The 21873-nt window shown below is 40.2% G+C and overlaps 1 protein-coding gene across 8 annotated transcripts in view; it reads right to left on the bottom strand.

Moving 5' to 3' along the window:
* GANC (glucosidase alpha, neutral C) overlaps positions 1-21873 on the bottom strand; it is a 100695-nt gene that overhangs the window by 51384 nt on the left and 27438 nt on the right. For all 8 annotated transcript variants that reach the window (XR_005244295.2, XM_038009868.2, XM_038009870.2 and 5 more), the window contains 5 exons: positions 19068-19113; positions 6084-6150; positions 4356-4452; positions 2518-2698; positions 2135-2288 (listed from right to left, as the gene is read on the bottom strand). Coding sequence is in view for 7 of the 8 variants with exons in the window: in XM_038009868.2 (XP_037865796.2) it covers positions 2135-2288; positions 2518-2698; positions 4356-4452; positions 6084-6150; positions 19068-19113 (545 nt within the window). In the remaining variant the exon portion in view is untranslated. The remainder of the gene's footprint in view (positions 1-2134; positions 2289-2517; positions 2699-4355; positions 4453-6083; positions 6151-19067; positions 19114-21873) is intronic.

Genomic DNA, 21873 nt, shown 5'->3' with positions numbered 1-21873 from the left:
CTATATGTCTATCCTTATTCCAGTAGCACGTTCTTTTTTTCTTTTTTTTTTTTGAGATGGAGTCTTGTTTTGTCACCCAGGCTGGAGTGCAGTGGCACAATCTTGGCTCACTACAACCTCCACCTCGCCTCGTGAGCTCAATCAATTCTCCTGCCTCAGCCTCCTGAGTAGCTGGGATTACAGGTGCCCACCACCACGCGTGGCTAATTTTTGTATTTTTAGTAGAGACAGGTTTTCACCATGTTGGTCAGGCTGGTCTCAAACTCCTGACCTCAAGTGATCCACCCACCTCAGCCTCCCAAAGTGCTGGGATTACAGGCATGGGCCACTGTGCCTAGGCAGTGGCATATTCTTTTGATTGCCATAGCTTTGAAATAAGTTTGAAATTGAGAAGTTGTATTCCATTTTCAATCTGCTTAAGACATACCCAAGACTGGACAATCTACAAAAGAAAGAAGTTTAATTGGACTTACAGTTCCACATGAAGCCTCACAATCGTGGCTGAAGGCAAGAAGGAGCATGTCACATCTTACATGAATGGCAGCAGACAAAGAGAGTGCTTGTGCAGGGAAACTCCCCTTTTTATAACCATCAGGTCTCATAAGACTGACTTACTATCAAGAGAACAGTACGGGAAAGATCTGCCCCCATGATTCGATTACCTCCCACTGGGTCTCTCCCACAACATGGGAATTCGTGATGAGATTTGAGTGGGGACACAGCTAAATCATATCAGAAGTATAAATTTTCCAACTTTATTTCTCTTTTTTAAGATTGTTTTGGCTATTCAGGTCCCTTTGCAATTCTATGGAAGATCAGCTTTTCCACTACTGCAAAAGAAGTCATTGCAATTTTGATAGGGACTGCAGTGAATCTGTAAATCACTTTCTGTATTACTGCCATCTTAACATTGCCTTCCAACCTATGAACATGTGATGTCTTTCCATTGATTTGGGCATTCTTTAATTTCTTTCAGGAATGTTTTATAGTTTTCAGTGTACAAGTCTTTCACCTCCTTCGTTAAGTGCATTCCTAGGTATTTTATTCTTTTGGATGTTATTGTAAATGGAACTGTTTTAATTTTTTTTGGATTGTTCATTGAGGATATATAGAAACAGAACTAATTTTTTTTTTCATTATTGATTGATATGGTTTGGATTTGTGTTCCTACCCAAATCTCATGTCGAATTGTAATCCCCAATGTTGGAAGAGGAGCCTGGTGGGAGGTGACTGGATCATGGGGGCGGATTTCTCCCTTGCTGTTCTTGTGATAGTGATTTCTCACAAGATCTGGTTGTTTAAAAGTGTGTGGCACCTCCTCCCTCTATTCCTCCTGCTCCGACCAGGTAAGATGTGCCTGCTTCCCCTTCGCCTTCCATCATAATTGTTAAGTTTCCTGAGGCCTCCCCAGTCATGCTTCCTGTACAGCCTGCAGAACCATAAGCCAATTAAACCTATTTTCTTTATAAATTGCCCAGTTTCAGGTATTTCTTCATAGCAGTGCGAGAGCGGATTAATATACTGATCTTGTACCCTGCAACTCTGCTGAATTTACTACCTCTCGTAATTTTTTTGTGGATTCTTTGGGATTTTCTATATACAGGATCATATCATCTCCTATAATCTTATTTATTCTTTTCCAGTTTTGATGTCTTCTATTTAGTTTTCTTGCCTAATTTCTCTGGCTAGAAATTCCAGTACAATGTTGAATAACAGTGGTAAAAATGCAATGCCTTGTCTTGTTTCTGATCTTAGAGAAAAGCGTGCATTTTTTTAAAATAAAATGCTCTCATGCTAAAGCCAGTTGCATATTTTAATGGAGAAGAAAACATAGAAAAGTTGAAGTTGGGATACTGGTCATCTGAGATAAAGGTAGAGATAGCCCAGGGGCTAAAAGCTCCAAGGAAAGCAGATGGTAAGTATTAGGAATTAGACAGTGGAGCATTCTAGACGCAGTGCAATGTTTTACTTAACTGAATGGGATGAGGATGGGAACAGAAATGCTTGCTAATTAAAATGTTTGGGTAAGTTATAAATTCTACACAGTGTGCAACAAATATTAACTTACAGTGATAACACATGGGATATAGGATGTATAACAGAACAAGAAACTGGCACTTCTCCATGCAAATACCTGTAAGGTGTGAGTACTGTTTGAAGACATCAGAAGGTGTAGGTCCTGTTAGCAGAAAAACATCAATGATTCCACTTTCTGACATCCAGTGCACATGAGTTCGAGATCTGACCTTTTGTTTAGCAGCAACTGGGCCCATCTGGGACAGTGTATACTGGAAAAAGAACGGAATAAAAATTTGAGAAATTTCCCTTTAACCTGCAACATCCAGCCATATATAAGTAACAGTCTGTTCCTTTAGTAGATACTACTGATATTCACTGATTATACTGTAAAGCTTTTGGTGGCAGAGAAGTGCCACTACAAAGATAATAGCTATGACTCCACTGCAGTGGTTTTGCTTCTTCTTTAAGTATGACACGTAGCCATGATCCATAGCTCACCTCTACTGCAGGCTCTGTATTGATCTCCACCAGCGTTTCTGAGGCATTCAGCCAGAAAATGCCTATAGTTCTGCCCAGTTTGTGGGCCAGGAGATAAGGTACTGAACCATAAATGCCCATTTTATCATATATTTGGTATCCATAGACATCTAGGTTATAAAGACGGTAAGCATCTTCATCACTGAAACGCAAAGATTATCATAAATTACCATCACAAATATATTATTAATATTAATAAACAGAATAGCTCTACTCTTCTCTGAAAACACTTAGGTCCCATGCATCTTTGAAGGCTCAGGTCTTGCCACTTCCCTAAAGATTTCCTGACCCAACTTGGGTGAATGTGGTCCTCTTCCCTTGACTCCTTTGGCATCACTTCCTGTGACATTAGCACATATGATCACATCTTACACATCTTTTCTAAATATCTTTTTCTTTTTTCCAGACACGGCCTCACTGTGTCACCCAGGCTGGAGTGCAGTGGCATGATCTTAGCTCACTGCAACCTCCACTTTCCAGGTTCAGCAGTTCTCCCACCTCAGCCTCCCGAGTAGCTGGGATACAGGTGCGCACCACTACACCCAGCTAATTTTTGTATTTTTTGGTAGAGATGAGTTTTCACCATGTTGGCCAGACTGGTCTCAAACTCCTGACCTCAACTGATCTACCCACCTCGGCCTCCCAAAGTGCTGGGATTACAGGTGTGAGCCACTGTGCCCGGCCTAAATATCCTTTGAGTGGAGAACTCTCTCCAGTGAATACTCCACAATAGCAAGCACACAGTAAGTATCCACTGATGAATTTTGTGAGTACTTCTCTGCAGTTAAAAGAATTGTGTCCAACAGGCTTCCATAGTGTTTAGCAGGGGAAGATGGGGAACTGAATTGGGGGAGGCAGCACAGAGCTCAGATCAGTGTGAGCGCAGCACAGTTTCTGCTGGACTTGTCACTATGCCTACCTTAAAGTCAAGAGCACCTGAACCTGGCAACCTTATCAGACTCTGTTTCTCTTTGGTTTTGTTTCCTCTCAGTCTGATGCCTCTGGCATCTATTTGTCAATAGTGTTAGTCTGACATGATATCCCTGAGGCAACTAAAGGTGATCAGATGCCACATTATTCCATTCTTTGGCTCACTCTCCCATTTTTGTAAAAGACTTTTTCTGGGTCAGTGATTTTTTACAATATGTTCTCCTAGGGTTCCACAAAACGCCTTGAGAGGTAGAAGTGAAACCTGGGGATAAAGATCTTCCCTCTACTCTGATCACAGCAGCTCCATAATTTTACTTCTTCTGTATTTCTAGGTTCAGTACTATAGTTTTTACAGTTATCTAATTTTACCATAGAAAAAATAAATAAAAATGGAAAACCGGCCAGGCACAGTGGCTCACAGCTGTAATACCAGCACTTTGGGAGGCCAAGGTGGGCGAATCACAAGGTCGGGAGTTTGAGACCAGACTGGCCAATATGGTGAAACTCCATCTCTACTAAAAATACAAAATAAATTAGCCAGGCGTGGTGACAGGTACCTGTAGTCCTAGCTACTCAGGAGGCTGAAGCAGGAGAATTGCTTGAACCCAGGAGGTGGAGGTTGAAGTGAGCCAAGATCGTGCCACTGCACTCCAGCCTGGCCAACAGAGCAAGACTCCGTCTCAAAAAAAAAAAAGGAAAACCACTGCTCTGAGCGATCACCCAAGGAGGGTTCTTAAATATCCACAAGCAATATAAAGGAGGAAAAGGCCTGGCACATAACAGCACTGGCTCAGACAGCTAACAAATGTTTTCAAATCATCTCAATACAGAAACCAGAGCCTCCCATAAGAATTCTTGTTTTCACTTACCCAGTATTTTTAAGTTGGTGTGATTCTGCATGTTGTGGGATCCCATAGAGATGCTCAAATCCATGCAAGGAGAAATCCAAACCAATGGAAGAAGGACCTGTAGAAACCAGGACACCAAGTTTTGTTTTTGAAAGGACACTCACGTAAGGAGATTCAGTTAATTCTGAGTGCAGAGAGATGACCAGACTAGAGGCTGAGAGACCTGGGCTCAGCTAGATCAATCAGCAAATGCTGTGTACTGACCCTCTGTGAGATATTATATTCAGGTGTTGTGGGGATACAAAAATGTTTAACTTAAAGTTCTGGTCACGTATTAGTTCTGTTGCCTTAGCTGTGTGATGAAGCTCTCTGTTTCCTCTTTCCAGTAAATCTCTTTTCCCTCTATAAAACATGATAACAAAGTTTTAGAGTTTTTTCCTAATCAAAATTTTCCTTATCACGTATTTCTTTGCTTTAGGAAGCAAAGGATATTGCACATTTTCGGTCTTCACTAGATGAAATGACTGAATGTCTTGTGCCGGATCACTCATTCTTACTGCCAGCCTCATCTGTGACTGCCTATAGAGAATGCAAACGTCAAGGGCACCAGGAGGGCCATAACTGGTTCCTCAAAATATTCCTCCTCTGTGATTGTGATTATATAAACTTCCTTTAACCAAAGACAAAGTCCTTTATTTAGCAATCATTTTAGAGCTACGGGAAAAATGTAAATGACTAGGAGGTATAACTTGGACTTTAATTTATGCTAGGTTAAAGTATTTGACATCAAATGGTCCTTATTTGTAGGAACTTGTGGAAAAGAGATGCTACAGAGAAGATAAAAAATATTATGACATGGATGGGTATGGTGGCTTACTCCTGTAATCCCAGCACTTTGGGAGGCTGAGGCAGGTGCATCACTTGAGGCCAGGAGTTCAAGGGTGCAGTAAGCCATGATCACGCCACTACACTCCAGCCTGGGTGACAGAGTGAGAAACTGGCTCAAAAAAACAAACAAACAAACAAAAAGATTAAAAGATTATGATGTTATAGAAAGGAAGGCCTGAGAACCCATGCCCCCATTTTTAATTTGGGGCATTCTGTCAGCCCTGATCACTATACTATGTTGTGGATAATAATGGCTAGAATGGGAATTTTAAAGGTGTTAGAAAGGGTTTGTTATTCTACAGAGTAGGGAGGAGGAAAGAGGAAAATGAGTACTTTTCTAACTGCATAAGTCCCTAGTACCTGAAAGACACCTCCTAAAGAGACAAACTTGCCCCCTATCCCAATTCCATCACTAAGCCTGGTAAGAAATGTAACAGATAGGAATGTGATACCCATGCGAATGATGGGCCTAGAAAAGGTTGAGAACCATTGGCTTGAAATGTTGCAACTCAGGGGCTCTAGAACTTGGGTTTCTCATCACTTGACTCTCATAAAAATTGAATGTGGAATTTGTAGCTGTCTTATCTAATGAACAGTGCAAGCAGTGTGCTGACCTAGGCCCCTCCACGAGACCATAAGCTCCATGTGGCCTATATTTCTGTTACACTTCCCACAAAAGGCATATAATTGCTATTTCTCTGTTGCAATGCATTATTGAAGGATAGCGAATCTGATCTGAGATTTCTATTCTTCTGTTAAAGTCACCTGTTTTAGGTACCAGAGATCAAGGGGCTTTTAGATAGAATTATGCAGCCATTTTTGGAATGATCTGTTTTAATACTACACCAGTTTCAATTTTACCATTAGCTTTGATATCCACAAATTTTCCAAATTTCTCTTCCCACAGGCCTAGATCCTCTTGATTTTCCTGTTGGTACAAAAAAGGGAGCAAAGTGAGTTTACAAATTGTAACAAATGTGTTCACCACAATAGCACATTTTATTTGGATTTTTTTCGTAAAAGACTGAGAAAGTGAGTTCATCTTTTAGAAGAACAGTGTGTGATGTCAGTACATTTAACAAATCAAATCTGTGTTCTATATACATGTCAATAATCATCTTTATGAGTCATAGCTGACATGACTATATATTTTTTATTGTGGTAAAATATACACAACATAAAATTTACCATTTCAACTACTTTCAAGTATAAAGTTCAGGTTCAGTGGCTTTAAGTACATTCACGTTGCTGTGCAACTATTGAAACTGTACCCCAAAGAGTTAAATAAGCCAGTGATTAACAGAAATTCTTGAGCTTATAAGATGGCAGATAAGAAAAAAAAAACAAGTTGCTGAAATGCTAAAACCCTCTGCTTGTGAGATTAAAAAACTGGCTGAAATCAGTTGGAACCAATTAGAGTCTGCAGAACAAGCTTGCTGGCGACATAGCCTGAACTGCCACCACATATTTCATACTAACTCCCTCTGAATTTGCACAGGCAACCTATGAGGAAGCATGAAGAGATAACTGCACATGCCCGAGACTCTTCAGACTTCCCTTTCCTTCCACCAACCACCTGCTATAATATAATCCCAGAATCTACTCCCTAAAACTTTCTAATAAATTACTGCCTTAAGGCCAGCACAGAGACAAATTTGAGCTGGACTCCTATCTCCTTGTTGGTCAATCTAAAATAAAAACCTTTTCTGTTCTCAAAGACCTGGTGTCACAGTATTGGTTTCTAGTGCATCAGGCGGCAAGCCCCTTTGCTCAGTAACACTGTCACCACCCATCTCCAGAATTTTTTTTTTTTTTTTTTTTTTTTTTTTTTTTTTGAGACGGAGTCTCGCTCTGTTGCCAGGCTGAAATGCAGTGGTGTGATCTCGGCTCACTGCAACCTCCAACTCCTGGGTTCAAGCGATTCTCCTGCCTCAGCCACCCAAGTAGCTGGGATTACAGGCGTGCACCACCACGCCCAGCTAATTTTTGTATTTTTAGTAGAGACAGGGTTTCACCATGTTGGCCAGGATGTTCTTGATCTCCTGACCTTGTGATCCACTCGCCTTGGCCTCCCAAAGTGCTGGAATTACAGGTGTGAGCCACCATGGCCGGCCTCCAGAACATTTTTTTTTCCTAGGCAGTGCCCGGGGGTGTGGAGGGAGTCTCTGTAGAAGCCTCTGAGCACTGCCCATCTGCAGAACTTTTTCGTCGTCCCAAACTGAACCTCCTTTACCATTAAAGAGCAACTCCCCGTTTTCCCCCCACCCGTCAGTCCCTGGCAGCCACCATTCCACTTTCTGTCTTTATGAATTTGAATACTCTAGGTACCTCCTACAAGTAGAATGATATATAATTTGTCCTTTTGTAACTGGCTTATTTCACTCAGGATAGCAACTTCAGGTTTCATCCATGTTGCAGTATGTATCAGAATTTCCTTCCTTTTTAAGACTAAATAATATTCCATTGCATGTATTTATCACATTTTGTTGGGGCATTCATCCATTAATGGACACACTTCGGTTGCCTCCACCTTTTGGCTATTGTGAATAATGCTATGAACATGGGCATACAAATATCTGTTTGAGTCCCTGTCTTCACTTCTGGGTATAGACCCAGACGTGGAATTGCTAGATCATATTGTGATTCTATGTTTAATTCTTTGAGGAACTGCCATAACTGTTGACATGAATATCTTTACAGGAACCAAAATGTAAAAGTGCTTTGAAAAATGCAGTCTTTATATATGTAAGAATTGAAAAATTTTTTTTCTTGTAAATATGTGAGGCAAAACATTTAGAACAAAATAACTTAGGTCTGTTTTAAGAGATCCTATGCAGAGATTTGTTTTTGCTGAGATGGGCACTTTACCCCCCTGCTTCAATCAATCAGCCAAACTACTGGCTACATTCTTGTGCTAGTTTGAGAAGTTGAGTCATCTGGGATGGCAATGACTGCTCAGGTACATAATCTTTTGAAGCAAAGGTATAAACTTTCTCAGCTTTATAAAAGTCTTCTTTTCCCTAGAATAAAAAACTTTAAAAAATTGTGTATGTGTGAAATGCATATTTCTTTAAATGACTCTTTGTCCATTTCTAGGTTCATAATTAAAGTTTCTGTAAAGCAAGCCTGTTTTTTTTTTTTTTTTTTTTTTTTGACAGGGTCTTGCTCTGTCAGCCAAGCTGGAGTGCAGTGGCACAATCACTGCAGCCTTGACCTCCTGGGCTTAAGTAATTCTTCCACCTCAGCCTTCCGAGTAGCTGAGACTACAGGCACATGTCACCATACCTGGTTAATTTATTTTTATTTTTTATAGAGACAAGTCTCACTATGTTGCCCAGACTGGTCTTGAACTCCTGGGCTCAAGCAATCCTCCCTCCTTGGCCTCCCAAACTGTCGGGATTACAGGCATGAGCCACCATTATCTAGCCAGCTGTATGTTAAAAAAAACCAAAACACCTGAATGCATAATACAGGGGCTACTATTCTGGGGTCCCTGGATGGGCTTTAGAGTCCATTAACTCCCTTAAACAGTATGAACAATTTTAATTTTTCTACAGAGACAGTTCATAGTTTCCATCAGATTCTTGCAAAGGGGTCTGTGACTCAAAACTACTACCTAATCTATCTACTGTCAGGGCTCCTTTTTTGTTTTTATTTCTTCTTAAAAAAAAGTGGTGGGATACATGTGCAGAACGTGCAGGTTTGTTACACAGGTATACAAGTGTCATGGTGGTTTGCTGCACCTATTGACCCATCCTCTAAGTTCCTTCCCCTCGCCCTCCACCCCACAACAGGCCCTGGTGTGTGATGTTCCCTTTCCCATGTCCATGTGTTCTCAATGCAACTCTCACTTACAAGTGAGAACATGCAGTGTTTGTTTTTCTGTCCCTGTGCTAGTTTGCTGAGGATGATGGCTTCTAGCTTCATCCAGGTCCCTGCAAAGTACATAATTCCATTCCTTTTTATAGCTGCATAGTACTCCATGGTGTATATGTACCACATTTTCTTTTCTTTTTAAATCTCTGAACAGTGGATTTTGTTACTTTTATGTTGATTTTCATTATTGGTTTATTTTATTAGACTTTAAGTTCTGGGATACATGTACAGAATGCACAGGTTACATAGGTATACACGTGCCATGGTGGTTTGCTACACCCATCAACCCATCATCTACATTAGGTATTACTCCTAATGTTCTCTCTCCCCTAGGCCCCCACCCCGCAACAGGCCCTGGTGTGTGATGTTCCCCTCCCTGCGTCCATGTGTTCTCACTGTTCAACTCCCACTTATGAGTGAGAACATGTGGTGTTTGGTTTTCTGTTCCTCTGTTAGTTTTCTGAGAATAATGGTTTCTAGCTTCATCCATGTCCCTGCAAAGGACATGAACTCATCCTTTTTTATGGCTGCATAGTATTCCATGGTATATATGTGCCATATTTTCTTTATCCAGTCGATCACTGATAGGCATTTGAGTTGGTTCCAAGTCTTTGCTAATGTGAACAGTGCTGCAATAAACATATGTGTGAATGTGTCTTTATAGAATGATTTATAATTCTTTAGGAATATCCCCAGTAATGGGATAGCTGGATCTGATGGTATTTCTGGTTCTAGATCCTTGAGGAATCACCACAGTCTTCCACAATGGTTGGACTAATTTACACTCCCACCAACAGTATAAAAGCATTCCTATTTCTCCACATCCTCTCCAGGATCTGTTGTTTCCTGATTTTTTAATGATTGCCATTCTAACTGGTGTGAGATGGTACTCATTGTGGTTTTGATTTGCATTTCTGTAATGACCAGTGATGATGAGCTTTTTTTTATGTTTGTTGGCCACATAAATGTCTTCTTTTGAGAAGTGTCTATTCAGAACCTTTGTCCATTTTTTGATGGGGTTGTTTTTTTCCTGTAAATTTGTTTAAGCTCCTTATAGATTCTGGATATCAGCCCTTTGTCCGATGGACAGATTACAAAAATTTTCTCCCATTCTGTAGGTTACATGTTTACTCTAACGATAGTTTCTTTTGCTGTGCAGAAGCTCTTTAGTTTAATTAGATCCCATTTGTCAATTTTGGCTTTTGTTGCTATTGCTTTGGATGTTTTAGTCATGAAGTCTTTGCCTATGCCCATGTCCTGAATGGTATTGCCTAGGTTTTCTTCTAGGGTTTTTATGGTTTTAGATCTTATGTTTAAGTCTTTAATTCATCTTGTGTTAATTTTTGTATAAAGTGTAAGGAAGGGGTCCAGTTTCAGTTTTCTGCATATGGCTAGACAGTTTTCCCAACACCATTTATTAAATAGGGAATCCTTTCCCCATTGCTTTTGTCGGGTTCTCAAAGAGTAGATGGTTGTAGATGTGTGGCATTATTTCTGAGGCCTCTGTTCTGTTCCATTGGTCCATACATCTGTTTTGGTACCAGTACCATGCTGTTCTGGTTACTGTATTCTTGTAGTATAATTTGAAGTCAGGTAGCGTGATACCTCCAGCTTTGTTCTTTCTGCTTAGGATTGTCTTGGCTATATGGGCTCTTTTTTGGTTCCATGTGACATTTGAAGTAGTTTTTTCTAATTCTGTGAAGAAAGTCAATGGTAGCTTGATGGGGATAGCATTGAATCTATAAATTATTTTGGGCAGTATGGCCATTTTCACAATATTGATTGTTACTATCCATGAGCATGGAATGTTCTTCCATTTGTTTGTGTCCTCTTTTATTTCTTTGAGCAGTGGTTTGTAGTTCTCCTTGAAGAGGTCCTTCACATCCCTTGTAAGTTGTATTCCTGTTTTATTATCTTTGTAGCAACTGTGAATGGGAGTTTGCTTATGATTTGGCTCTCTGACTATTACCGGTGTATAGGAATGCTTGTGATTTTTGCACATTGATTTTATATCCTGAGACTTTGCTGAAGTTGCTTATCAGTTTAAGGAGATTTTGGGCTGAGATGATGTGGTTTTCTAAATATATAATCATGCCATCTGCAAACCGAGGCAATTTGACTTCCTCTCTTCCTATTTGAATACTGTTTATTTCTTTCTCTTACCTGACTGCCCTGGCTAGAACTTCCAATTACTATGTTGAATAGCAGTGGTGAGAAAGGGCATCCTTGTCTTGTGCCGGTTTTCAAAGGGAATGCTTCCAGCTTTTGCCCATTCAGTATGATATTGGCTGTGGGTTTGTCATAAACAGCTCTTATTATTTTGAGATACATTCCATCAATACCTAGTTTATTAAGAGTTTTTAGCATGAAGGGGTGTTGAATTTTATTGAAGGCCTTTTCTGGATCTATTAAGATAATCATGTGGTTTTTGTCATTGGTTCTGCTTATGTGATGGATTACGTTTATTGATTGAACCAGCTTTGCATCCCAGGGATGAAGCCGACTTGATCGTGATGGATAAGCTTTTTGATGTGCTGCTGGATTCGGCTTGCCAGTATTTTATTGAGGATTTTCTCACCAATGTTCATCAGGGATATTGGCCTCAAATTTTCTTGTTTTGTTGTGCGTCTGCGAGGTATGGGTATGAAGATGATGCTGGCCTCATAAAATGAGTTAGGGAGTAGTCCCTTCTTTTCTATTGTTTGGAATAGTTTCAGAAGGAATGGTATCAGTTCCTCTTTGTATCTCTGGTAGAATTCAGCTGTGAATCCGTCTGGTCCTGGGCTTTTTTAGTTGGTAGACTATTAATTACTGCCTCAATTTCAGAACTTGTTATTGTTCTATTCAGGGATTCAAATTCTTCCTGGTTTAGTCTTGGGAGCGTATATGTGTCCAGGAATTTATTCATTTCTTCTAGATTTTCTAGTTCATTTGCATAGGTATGTTTATAGTATTCTCTGATGGTATTTTGTATTTCTGTGGGATCAGTGGTGATATCTCCTTTATCATTTTTTATTATGTCTATTTGATTCTTCTCTCTTTTATTCTTTATTATTCTGGCTAGCAGTCTATCTACTCTATTAATCTTTTCAAAAAACCAGCTTCTGGATTCATTGATTTTTTGAAGGGTTTTTCGTGTCTCTATCTCCTTCAGTTCTGCTCTGATCTTAGTTATTTCTTGTCTTCTGGTAGCTTTTGAATTTGTATACTCTTGCTTCTCTAGTTATTTTAATTGTGATGTTAGCGTGTCGATTTTAGATCTTTCCTGCTTTCTCCCATGGGCATTTAGTGCTATAAACTTCCCTCTAAACACTGCTTTGGCTGTGTCCCAGAGATTCTGGTACATTGTGTTTTTGTTCTCATTGGTTTCAAAGAACTTACTTATTTCTGCCTTCATTTTGTCATTTACCCAGTAGTCATTCAGGAGCAGGTTGTTCAGCTTCCACGTAGTTGTGCGGTTTTGAGTGAGTTTCTTAATCCTGAGTTCTAATTTGATTGCATTGCACTCTAAGAGACTGTTATGATTTCCATTATTTTCCATTTGCTGAGGAGTATTTTACTTCCAATTATGTGGTCAATTTTAGAGTAAGTGTAATGTGGTGCTGAGAAGAATGTACATTCTACTGATTTGGGGTGGAGAGTTCTGTAGATATTTATTAGGTCCACTTGCTGCAGCACTGGGTTCAAGTCCTGAGTATCCTTGTTAATTTTCTGTCTTGTTAATCTGTATAATATTGACAATGGGGTGTTAAAGTCTCCCACTATTATTTTGTGGGAGTCTAAGTCTCTTTGTAGGTCTCTAAGAACTTGCTTTATGAATCTGGGTACTACTGTATTGGGTGCATATATATTTAGGATAGTTAGCTCTTCTTGTTGCATTGATCCCTTCACCATTATGTAATGCCCTTTTTTGTTTCTTTCAATCTTTGTTGGTTTAAAGTCTGTTTTATCAGAGACTAAGATTGCAACCCCTGCTTTTTTATTTATTTTTTTGCTTTCCATTTGCTTGGTAAATATTCCTCCCTTCCTTTATTTTGAGCCTATGTGTGTCTCTGCATGTGAGATGGGTCTCCTGAATACAGCACACCAATGGGTCTTAACTCTTTATCCAATTTGCCCATCTGTGTCTTTTAATTGGGAGATTTAGCCTGTCTACATTTACAGTTAATATTGTTATGTGTGAATTTGATCCTGTCATTATGATACTAGCTGGTTATTTTGCCCATTAGTTGATGCAGTTTCTTCATTGTGTTGATGGTCTTTACAATTTGGTATGTTTTTGCAGTGGCTAGTACTGGTTTTTCCTTTCCATATTCAGTGCTTCCTTCAGAAGCTCTTGTAAGGCAGGCCTGGTGGTGACAAAATCTCTCAGTATTTGCTTGTCTGTACAGGATTTTCTTTCTCCTTTGTTTATGAAGCTTAGTTTGGCTGGATATGAAATTCTGGATTTTCTTTAAGAATATTGAATATTGGCCCCCCACTCTCTTCTGGCTTGCAGGGCTTCTTTAGAGAGATCTGGTGTTAGTCTGATGGGCTTCCCTTTGTGGGTAACCCGACCTTTCTGTCTGGCTGCCCTTAACATTTTTTTCCTTCATTTCAACCTTGGTCAGTCTGACGATTATGTGTCTTAGGGTTGCTCTTCTCAAGCAGTATCTTTGTGGTGGTCTCTGTATTTCTTGAATTTGAATGTTGGTCTGTCTTGCCATGTTGGGGAAGTTCTCCTGGATAATATTCTGAAGAGTGTTTTCCAACTTGGTTCCATTCTCCTTGTCACTTTCAGGTATACCAATCAAAGGTAGGTTTGGCCTTTTCACATAGTCCCATATATCTTGGAGGCTTTGTTTGTTCCTTTTCATTTTTTTTTTTTTTCCTCTAATCTTGTCTTCACTCGTTATTCCATTAAGTTGATCTTCAATCTCTGATATCCTTTCTTCCACTTGATCAATTTGGCTATTGATACTTGTGTATGCCTCATGAAGTTCTCATGCTGTGTTTTTCACCTCCATCAGGTCATTTAAACTCTTCTGAAAACTGGTTATTCTAGTTAGCAATTCCTCTAACTTTTTTTCAAGGTTCTTAGCTTCCTTGCATTGGGTTAGAACATGCTCCTTTAGCTTGGAGGAGTTTGTTATTACCCAACTTCTGAAGCCTACTTCTGTCAATTCATTAAACTCATTCGCCATCCAATTGTGTTCCCTCGCTGGTGAGTTGTGATCCTTTGAAGAAGAACAGGCATTCTAGTTTTTGGAATTTTCAGCCTTTTGGGCTGGTTTTTCCTCACCTTCATGGATTTATCTACTTTGGTCTTTGATGTTGGTGACCTTCGGATGGGGTTTTTGTGTGGACGTCCTTTTTATTGATGTTGATACTATTCCTTTCCATTTGTTAGTTTTCCTTCTAACAGTCAGGCCCCTCTGCTGCAGGTCTGCTGGAGTTTGCTGGAGGTCCATACCAGACCCTGTTTGACTGGGTATCACCAGCAGAGGTTGCAGAACAGCAAAGATTGCTGCCTGTTCCTTCCTCTGGAAACCTCATCCCAGAGAGGCACCTGGAAGATGCCAGCCAGAGCTCTCCTGTATGAGGTGTCTGTCGACCCTTGCTGGGAGGTATCTCCCAGTCAGGAGGCATGAGGGTCAGGGACCCACTTGAGGAAGCAGTCTGTCCCTTAGCAGAGCTCGAGCGCTGTGCTGGGAGACCCACTGATCTCTTCAGAGCTGGCAGGCAGGAATGTTTAAGTCTGCTGAAGCTGTACCCACAGTTGCCCCTTCCCCCCAGGTGCTCTGTCCCAGGGAGATGGGAGTTTTATCTATAAGCCCCTGACTGGGGCTGCTGCCTTTATTTCAGAGATGCCCTGCCCAGGCAGGAGGAATCTAGAGAGGCAGTCTGGCTACAGCAGCTTTGCGAAGCTGCAGTGGGCTCCACCCAGTTCAAACTTCCAGGTGGCTCTGTTTATACTGTGAGGGGAAAACTGCCTACTCAAGCCTCAGTAATGGTGGATGCCCCTAGTCCCACCAAGCTTGAGTGTCCCAGGTCAACTTCAGACAGCTGTGCTGGCAGTGAGAATTTCAAGTCAGTGGATCTTAGCTTGCTGGGTTCTGTGGCATTGGGATCTGCTGAGCTAGACCACTTGGCTCCCTGACTTCAGCCCCCTTTCCAGGGGAGTGAACAGTTCTGTCTCGCTGGTGTTCCAGATGCCACTGGGGTATTTAAAAAAAACCATGCAGCTAGCTCGGTGTCTGCCCAAACAGCCGCCCAGTTTTGTGCTTGAAAACCAGGGCCCTGGTGGTGTAGGCACCTGAGGGAATCTCCTGGTCTGCGGGTTACCAAGACAATGGCAGAAGTGTAGTATCTGGGCCAGAACGCACTATTTCTCACAGCACAGTCTCTCATGGTTTCTCTTGGCTAGGGGAGGGAGTTTCCTGATCCCTTGTGCTTCCTGGGTGAGGCAATGCCCCATCCTGCTTCAGCTCACCCTCCGTGGGCTGCACCCACTCTCTAACCAGTCCCAATGAGATGAGTCAGACACTTCAGTTGGATATTCAAAGATCACCTGCCTTCTGCATTGATCTTTCTGGGAGCTGCAGACTGGAGCTGTGCGGCCATCTTACCAGTCACAGCATACCACATTTCCTTTTTTTTTTTTTTTTGAGATGGAGTTTTGCTCTTGTTGCCCAGGCTGGAGTGCAATGGCGCAATCTTGGCTCACCGCAACCTCCACCTCCCAGGTTCATGTGATTCTCCTGCTTCAGCCTCCCTAGTGGCTGGGATTACAGGCATGCGCTACCATGCCCAGCTAATTTTGTATTTTTAGTACAGACAGGGTTTCTCCATGTTGGTCAGGCTGGTCTCGAACTCCCAACCTCAGGTGATCCGCCTGCCTCGGCCTCCCAAAGCGCTGGGATTACAGGCATGAGCCACACACCCAGTCCCACATTTTCTTTATCCAGTCTATCACTGATGGGCACTTGGGTTGGTTCCATGTCTTTGCTATTGTAAATAGTGCTGCAGTAAACATACATGTGCATGTGTCTTTATAGTAGAATGATTTATATTCCTTTGGGTATATACCCAGTAATGGGACGCTGGGTCAAATGGTATTTCTGGTTCTAGATCCTTGAGGAATCACTATACTGGCTTCCACAATGGACTAATTTACATTTCCACCAAGAGTGTAAAAGCGTTCCTATTTCTCCAGAGCCTCGCCAGCATCTATCGTTTTTTGACTTTTTAATAATCATCATTCTGACTGGTGTGAGATGGTATCTCAATGTGGTTTTGATTTGCATTTCTCTGATGATCAGTGATGATGAGCTTTTTTTCATATGTTTGTTGGCCATGTAAATACCTTCTTTTGAGAAGTGTCTGTTCATATCCTTTGCCTACATTTTGATGGGGTTGTTTTTTCTTGTAAATTTGCTTAGGTTCCTTGTAAATTCTGGATATTAGCACTTTGTCAGATGGGTAGATTGCAAAAATTTTCTCCCATTCTGTAAGTTGCCTACTTACTCTGATGATCATTTCTTTTGCTGTGCAGAAGCTCTTTAGTTTAATTAGATCCCATTTGTCAATTTTGGTTTTTATTGCATTTGCTTTTGGCGTTTTCATCATAAAGTCTTTGCCCATGCCCATGTCCTGAATGGCATTGTCTAGGTTTTCTTCTAGGGTTTTTATGGTTTTGGGTTTTACAGTTAAGTCTTTAATTCATCTTGAGTTAATTTTTGTACAAGGCATATGGAAGGGATCCAGTTTCAGTTTTCTGCATATGGCTAGTCAGTTTTCCCAGCACCATTTATTGAATAGGAGATCCTTTCCCCATTGCTTGTTTTTGTCAGGTGTCTCGAAGATCAAATGGTTGTAGATGTGTGGTGTTATTTGGTTATTTCTGAGGTCTCTGTTCTGTTCCACTGGTCTATATGTCTGTTTTGGTACCAGTACCATGCTGTTTTGCTTACTGTAGCCTTGTAGCATAGTTTGAAATCAGGTAATGTGATGCTCCAGATTTGTTCTTTTTGCTTAGGATTGTCTTGGCCATATGGGATCTTCTTTGATTCCATACGAAATTTAAGATAGTTGTTTCTAATTCTGTGAAGAATGTCAATGGTAGTTTGATAGGAATAGCATTGACTCTATAAATTATTTTGGGCAGTAAGAAAACTTCAGGCCAATATCCCTGATAAACATCAATGTGAAAATCCTCAATAAAATACTGGCAAACCGAATGCAGCAGCACATCAAAAAATTTATCCACCATGAGCAAGTCAGCTTCATCTCTGGAGCAAGGCTGGTTCAACATACGCAAATTAATAAACATAATCCATCACATAAACAGAACCAAAGACAAAAATCACATGATTATCTCAACAGATGCAGAAAAGGCCTTTGATAAAATTCAACATCCTTCATGTTAAAAACTCTCAATGAACTACATACTGATGGAACATATCTCAAAATAATAAGAGTTACTTATGACAAACCCACAGCAATATCATACTGAATGGGCAAAAGCTGGAAGCATTCCCTTTGAAAACTGGCACAGGACAAGGATGCCCTCTCTCACCACTCCTATTCAACATAGTAATTGGAAGTTCTGGCCAAGGCAATCAGGCAAGAGGAAGAAATAAAGAGTATTCAAATACAAAGAGAGGAAGTCAAATTGTCTGTTTGTAGATGACATGATTTTATATTTAGAAAACACCATCATCTCAGCCCCCAAAAATCCTTAAACTGATAAGCAACTTCAGCGAAGTCTGAGGATACAAAATCAATATGCAAAAATCACAAGCATGCCTTTACATCCATACTAGACAATTAGAGAGTCAAATCCTGAATGAACTCCCATTCACAATTGCTACAAAGGGAATAAAATACCTAGGAATACAGCTAACAAGGGATATGAAGGGCCTCTTCAAGGAGAACTACAAACCACTGCTCAAGGAAACAAGTGAGGACACAAATGATAAAACATTCCATCCTCATGGATAGGAAGAATCAATATCGTGAAAAGTGCTCTTTTGAAGATACATCTGACTAGGAATGAAGAGAGAGAAGATTTCTGGAGTGTCCATTCTTCACAATTCAGCAAAATAATCTTTTTAAAATAGAAATAAGACCATGCATCTCTGCTACTTAGAACCGTTCCAAAGTTTTCCTTTGCTCTTAGGACAAACTCAGAAAGGTTAACATGGCTTGGAAGAAGGTAAGCTCCATGATAAATGGGGACTTATATTTTTCAATGATGTCTCACCAATTCCATGAAAAGAGACTGGGATATAGGAGGTACTTAACAAATAATTGTTAGATAAAAGAATTATTACAAATCTGTCCACAGCACTGTCCTGCCTATCTCTCTAGCCTCGTTACATACCACCCTCCCTTTTGGTTTCCTTTCTCCAGCTAAAATATATATTGCATACATATTCCATTTCTTCAAATGGAATATGCTCCGTCCTACCTCCAGATCTTTGAATATGCAGTTACCTCTACCTAGAATGTTCTTTACCCCACTTTTTGACTTGTGTATACTAACACATCAGTTTCAGCTTTAACATTATTTCCCTCAGAAGGTCTTTCCTGACCCTCATCTTGGCCAGATCTCTTGTATTCTTTTGTAGCACCATTTTGTAACACTCCTCATGCTTGTACTTACTTACTTAATGTCTATCTTTCCCAGTAGATTCTAATTTCCATGAGAACAGGTTTGGGATTTGTTTTATTCAAGGCTGATTCTCCTTGCCTAGCAATAATGCCTGGCAAAAGGCAGGAACTCAGGAAGCATCTGTTTTTATGAATGAATGAATGAATGAATGAATGAGATGACAAGGTGAGCCAAAGAAACAGGTGGTCCTACTTATATGCAGTAGATCACTTAACAAGCACCCTTCTGTAGAAGGAAGAAAGAGAATTCCTTATATGCCCTATCATTATGATGATGGTGAAAAAGATAACAATAAATGAATCAATCTAGATTACCTGAGAGGTGTCCACTGATGCCTCCTTCTCATTTTCTTTAGCAGCTCTGTTTTAACATAAATAAAGTTGTTTCACTCAATGGCAAGACTGATAGAATTTTGTTCAATGATAAAGATTTTCATTTCCAACTTTTGAGACCCCATAAGTTATATCTTTAACGTATTAAATATAACATCATTATAAAAATAAAAATGAAGCCAGGTGCAGTGGTGCCTGCCTGTAATCCCAGCTACTTGGGAGGCTGAGGCTAGAGTGTCACTTAAACCCAGGAGTTCGACGTCAGCCTGGGTAACATAGTGAGCTCTCATCTTTAAACGATAAAAAAAAAATTAAAAATGAGTTTATAAAATTGGACAGTAATGATGAACATTCATCTAATAACTTCATTTCTTAATGTAGAAGTATTTTAATTTTGTTAACTCTTTAAAAAATGCTTTTATCATTTTTTATTATAAATGTTAAACATGCTCATAATATTTCAACAAAACCTAAGTAAGCAAGGTAGAACATAGCTCCCTTCACTCAGTGTGACTCTCCTCACTCCCAGAACACAGCACCATAATGTACAGTCTTTTGGAATAACTGTGACAATTTAGTCTTCCACCTATAGTTGTATTTGAGCGCTCATTTCCCCACATTCTTAACGATGTTGGATTTTATCAATCTTTCAGTTTTTGACAAATCTAAAATTGTAGAAAAAATAAATGTATTTCAGTTTGTATTTCTATGAGCATGAATGATGTAGGCTAACTTTTATACATTTAATGGGCAACATAGTGAGACCCTATCTTCCAAAAAAAAAAGAAATGGAAAAAGAAAAAAAATTTGAGTGAAAAACATATTACAAAAGGATATATACAGCATACTTTTATTACATAAAAGTTTTTTTAGAAAAGGCAAATCCAAATAATATGTTGTTTGGAAATTCATACATATGTGGGAATGCAATTAAAAACCCCCAAGGAGGCCGGGTGCAGCAGCTCATACCTATAATCTGGGCACTTTGGGAGGCCGATGTGGGTAGATTACCTGAGGTCAGGAGTTCAAGACGAGCCTTGAACCCCTGGTGAAACCTTATCTCTACTAAAAATACAAAAATTAGCTGGAATATGGTAGTGGGAGCCTGTAATCCCAGCTACTTGGGAGGCTGAGGCAGAAGAATCGCTTGAACCTGGGAAGCGGAGGTTGCAGTGAGCCAAGATCGCATCACTGCACTCCAGCCTGAGCAACAACAGTGAAACTTCATCTTAAAACCAAACCAAACCAAACCCAAGGAAGTGATTAACACAAAATTTAGTAAACTGGTTACCTCTGAAGGTAAGATATACTATGCTAACACCAATCAAAAGAGAATAAGAGTAGATGTATTAATTTCAGACAGAACAGATTTCAAAGCAAGGAAAATTTGGGGGGATAAAGAAGGATATTACATAATGATAAAGGGATTAATACTCCAAGCAGACATAACAATCTTTTTTTTTTTGAGACGGAATTTCACTCTTGTCGCCCAGCCTGGAGTGCAATAGCGTGATCTCGGCTCACTGCAACCTCCACCTCCCGGGTTCAAGCGATTCTTCTGCCTCAACCTCCTAATTAGCTGGAACTACAGGTACATGCCACCACACCTGGCTAATTTTTCATATTTTTAGTAGAGACAGAGTTTCGGCATGTTGGCCAGGCTGGTCTTGAACTCCTGACCTCAGAAGATCTGCCTGCCTCGGCCTCCCAAAGTGCTGGGATTACAGCCATAAGCCATTGTGCCCAGCCCAACATAACAATCCTTAATGTGTGTATGAGTCTAACAGAACATCAAACTATATAAGGCAAAAACTGATTTGTTGAGCTTTTTAGCCATTGTTAGGATGGAGTAGTGACTTCTAACCTCCTTACATGCCAGATGGGAAACTGGAAGTCCTTGACTTTTAATTTTGTTCATGCTGTGTGTGTGTGTGTGTCTATAATAAAGCTTATTTTTTTTTCTTGTGTTGCTTTCTGAGTAGAATCAAAGCTTAAAATGTGTAAGTAACCAAATGCATCAATCTTTTCCTATGGCTCTTCAGTTTATGTCACACTATCACAATTACAAAAATATTGTTCTATATTTTCTTCTATTTTTGTCTTGTTATGTTTAATTTTAATTCATCTGCAATTTATTTTTGTTAATGTTAGGAGGTTAAAATCTAACTTAAAATTTTTTCCAGTTAGATCATCTGATTTTTCTAACACAAATATAATTATAAATATAAATGTAAATCATGGAACTATAACTACCAGTACAACCTCTATGGAAGGCAATTTGGCCATACCTATGAAAACTATAGGCCGGGCACGGTGGCTCACGCCTTTAATCACAGCTCTTTGGGAGGCTGAGGCGGGTGGATCACGAGGTCAGGAGATTGAGAACATCCTAACACAGTGAAACCCCCTCTCTACTAAAAAATACAAAAAGAAAATTAGCCGGGCATGGTGGCGGGCACCTGTAGTCCCAGCTACTTGGCAGGCTAAGGCAGGAGAATGGCATGAACCCAGGAGGCGGAGCTTGCAGTGAGCCGAAACACATTACTTTCTTTTTTTTCTTTTTCTTTGAGACAAAGTCTTGCTCTGTTGCCCAGGCTGGAGTGCAGTGGCGTGTTCTCAGCTCACTGCAACCTCCGCCTCCCGGGTTCAAGTGATTCTCCTGTCTCAGCCTCTTGAGTAGCTGGGACTACAGGCACGCGCTACTACACCTGGCTAAATTTTTGTATTTTTAGTTAGAGATAGTGTTTCACCATGTTGGCCAGGCTGGTCTCGAACTCCTGACCTCAGG

Source organism: Chlorocebus sabaeus, chromosome 26, assembly GCF_047675955.1.
Source record: "Chlorocebus sabaeus isolate Y175 chromosome 26, mChlSab1.0.hap1, whole genome shotgun sequence".
In the NCBI taxonomy this organism is placed as follows: Eukaryota; Metazoa; Chordata; class Mammalia; order Primates; family Cercopithecidae; genus Chlorocebus; species Chlorocebus sabaeus.
The sequence above is the reverse complement of the archived record's forward strand: the minus strand, read 5'-3'. Positions and strand labels throughout refer to the sequence as shown.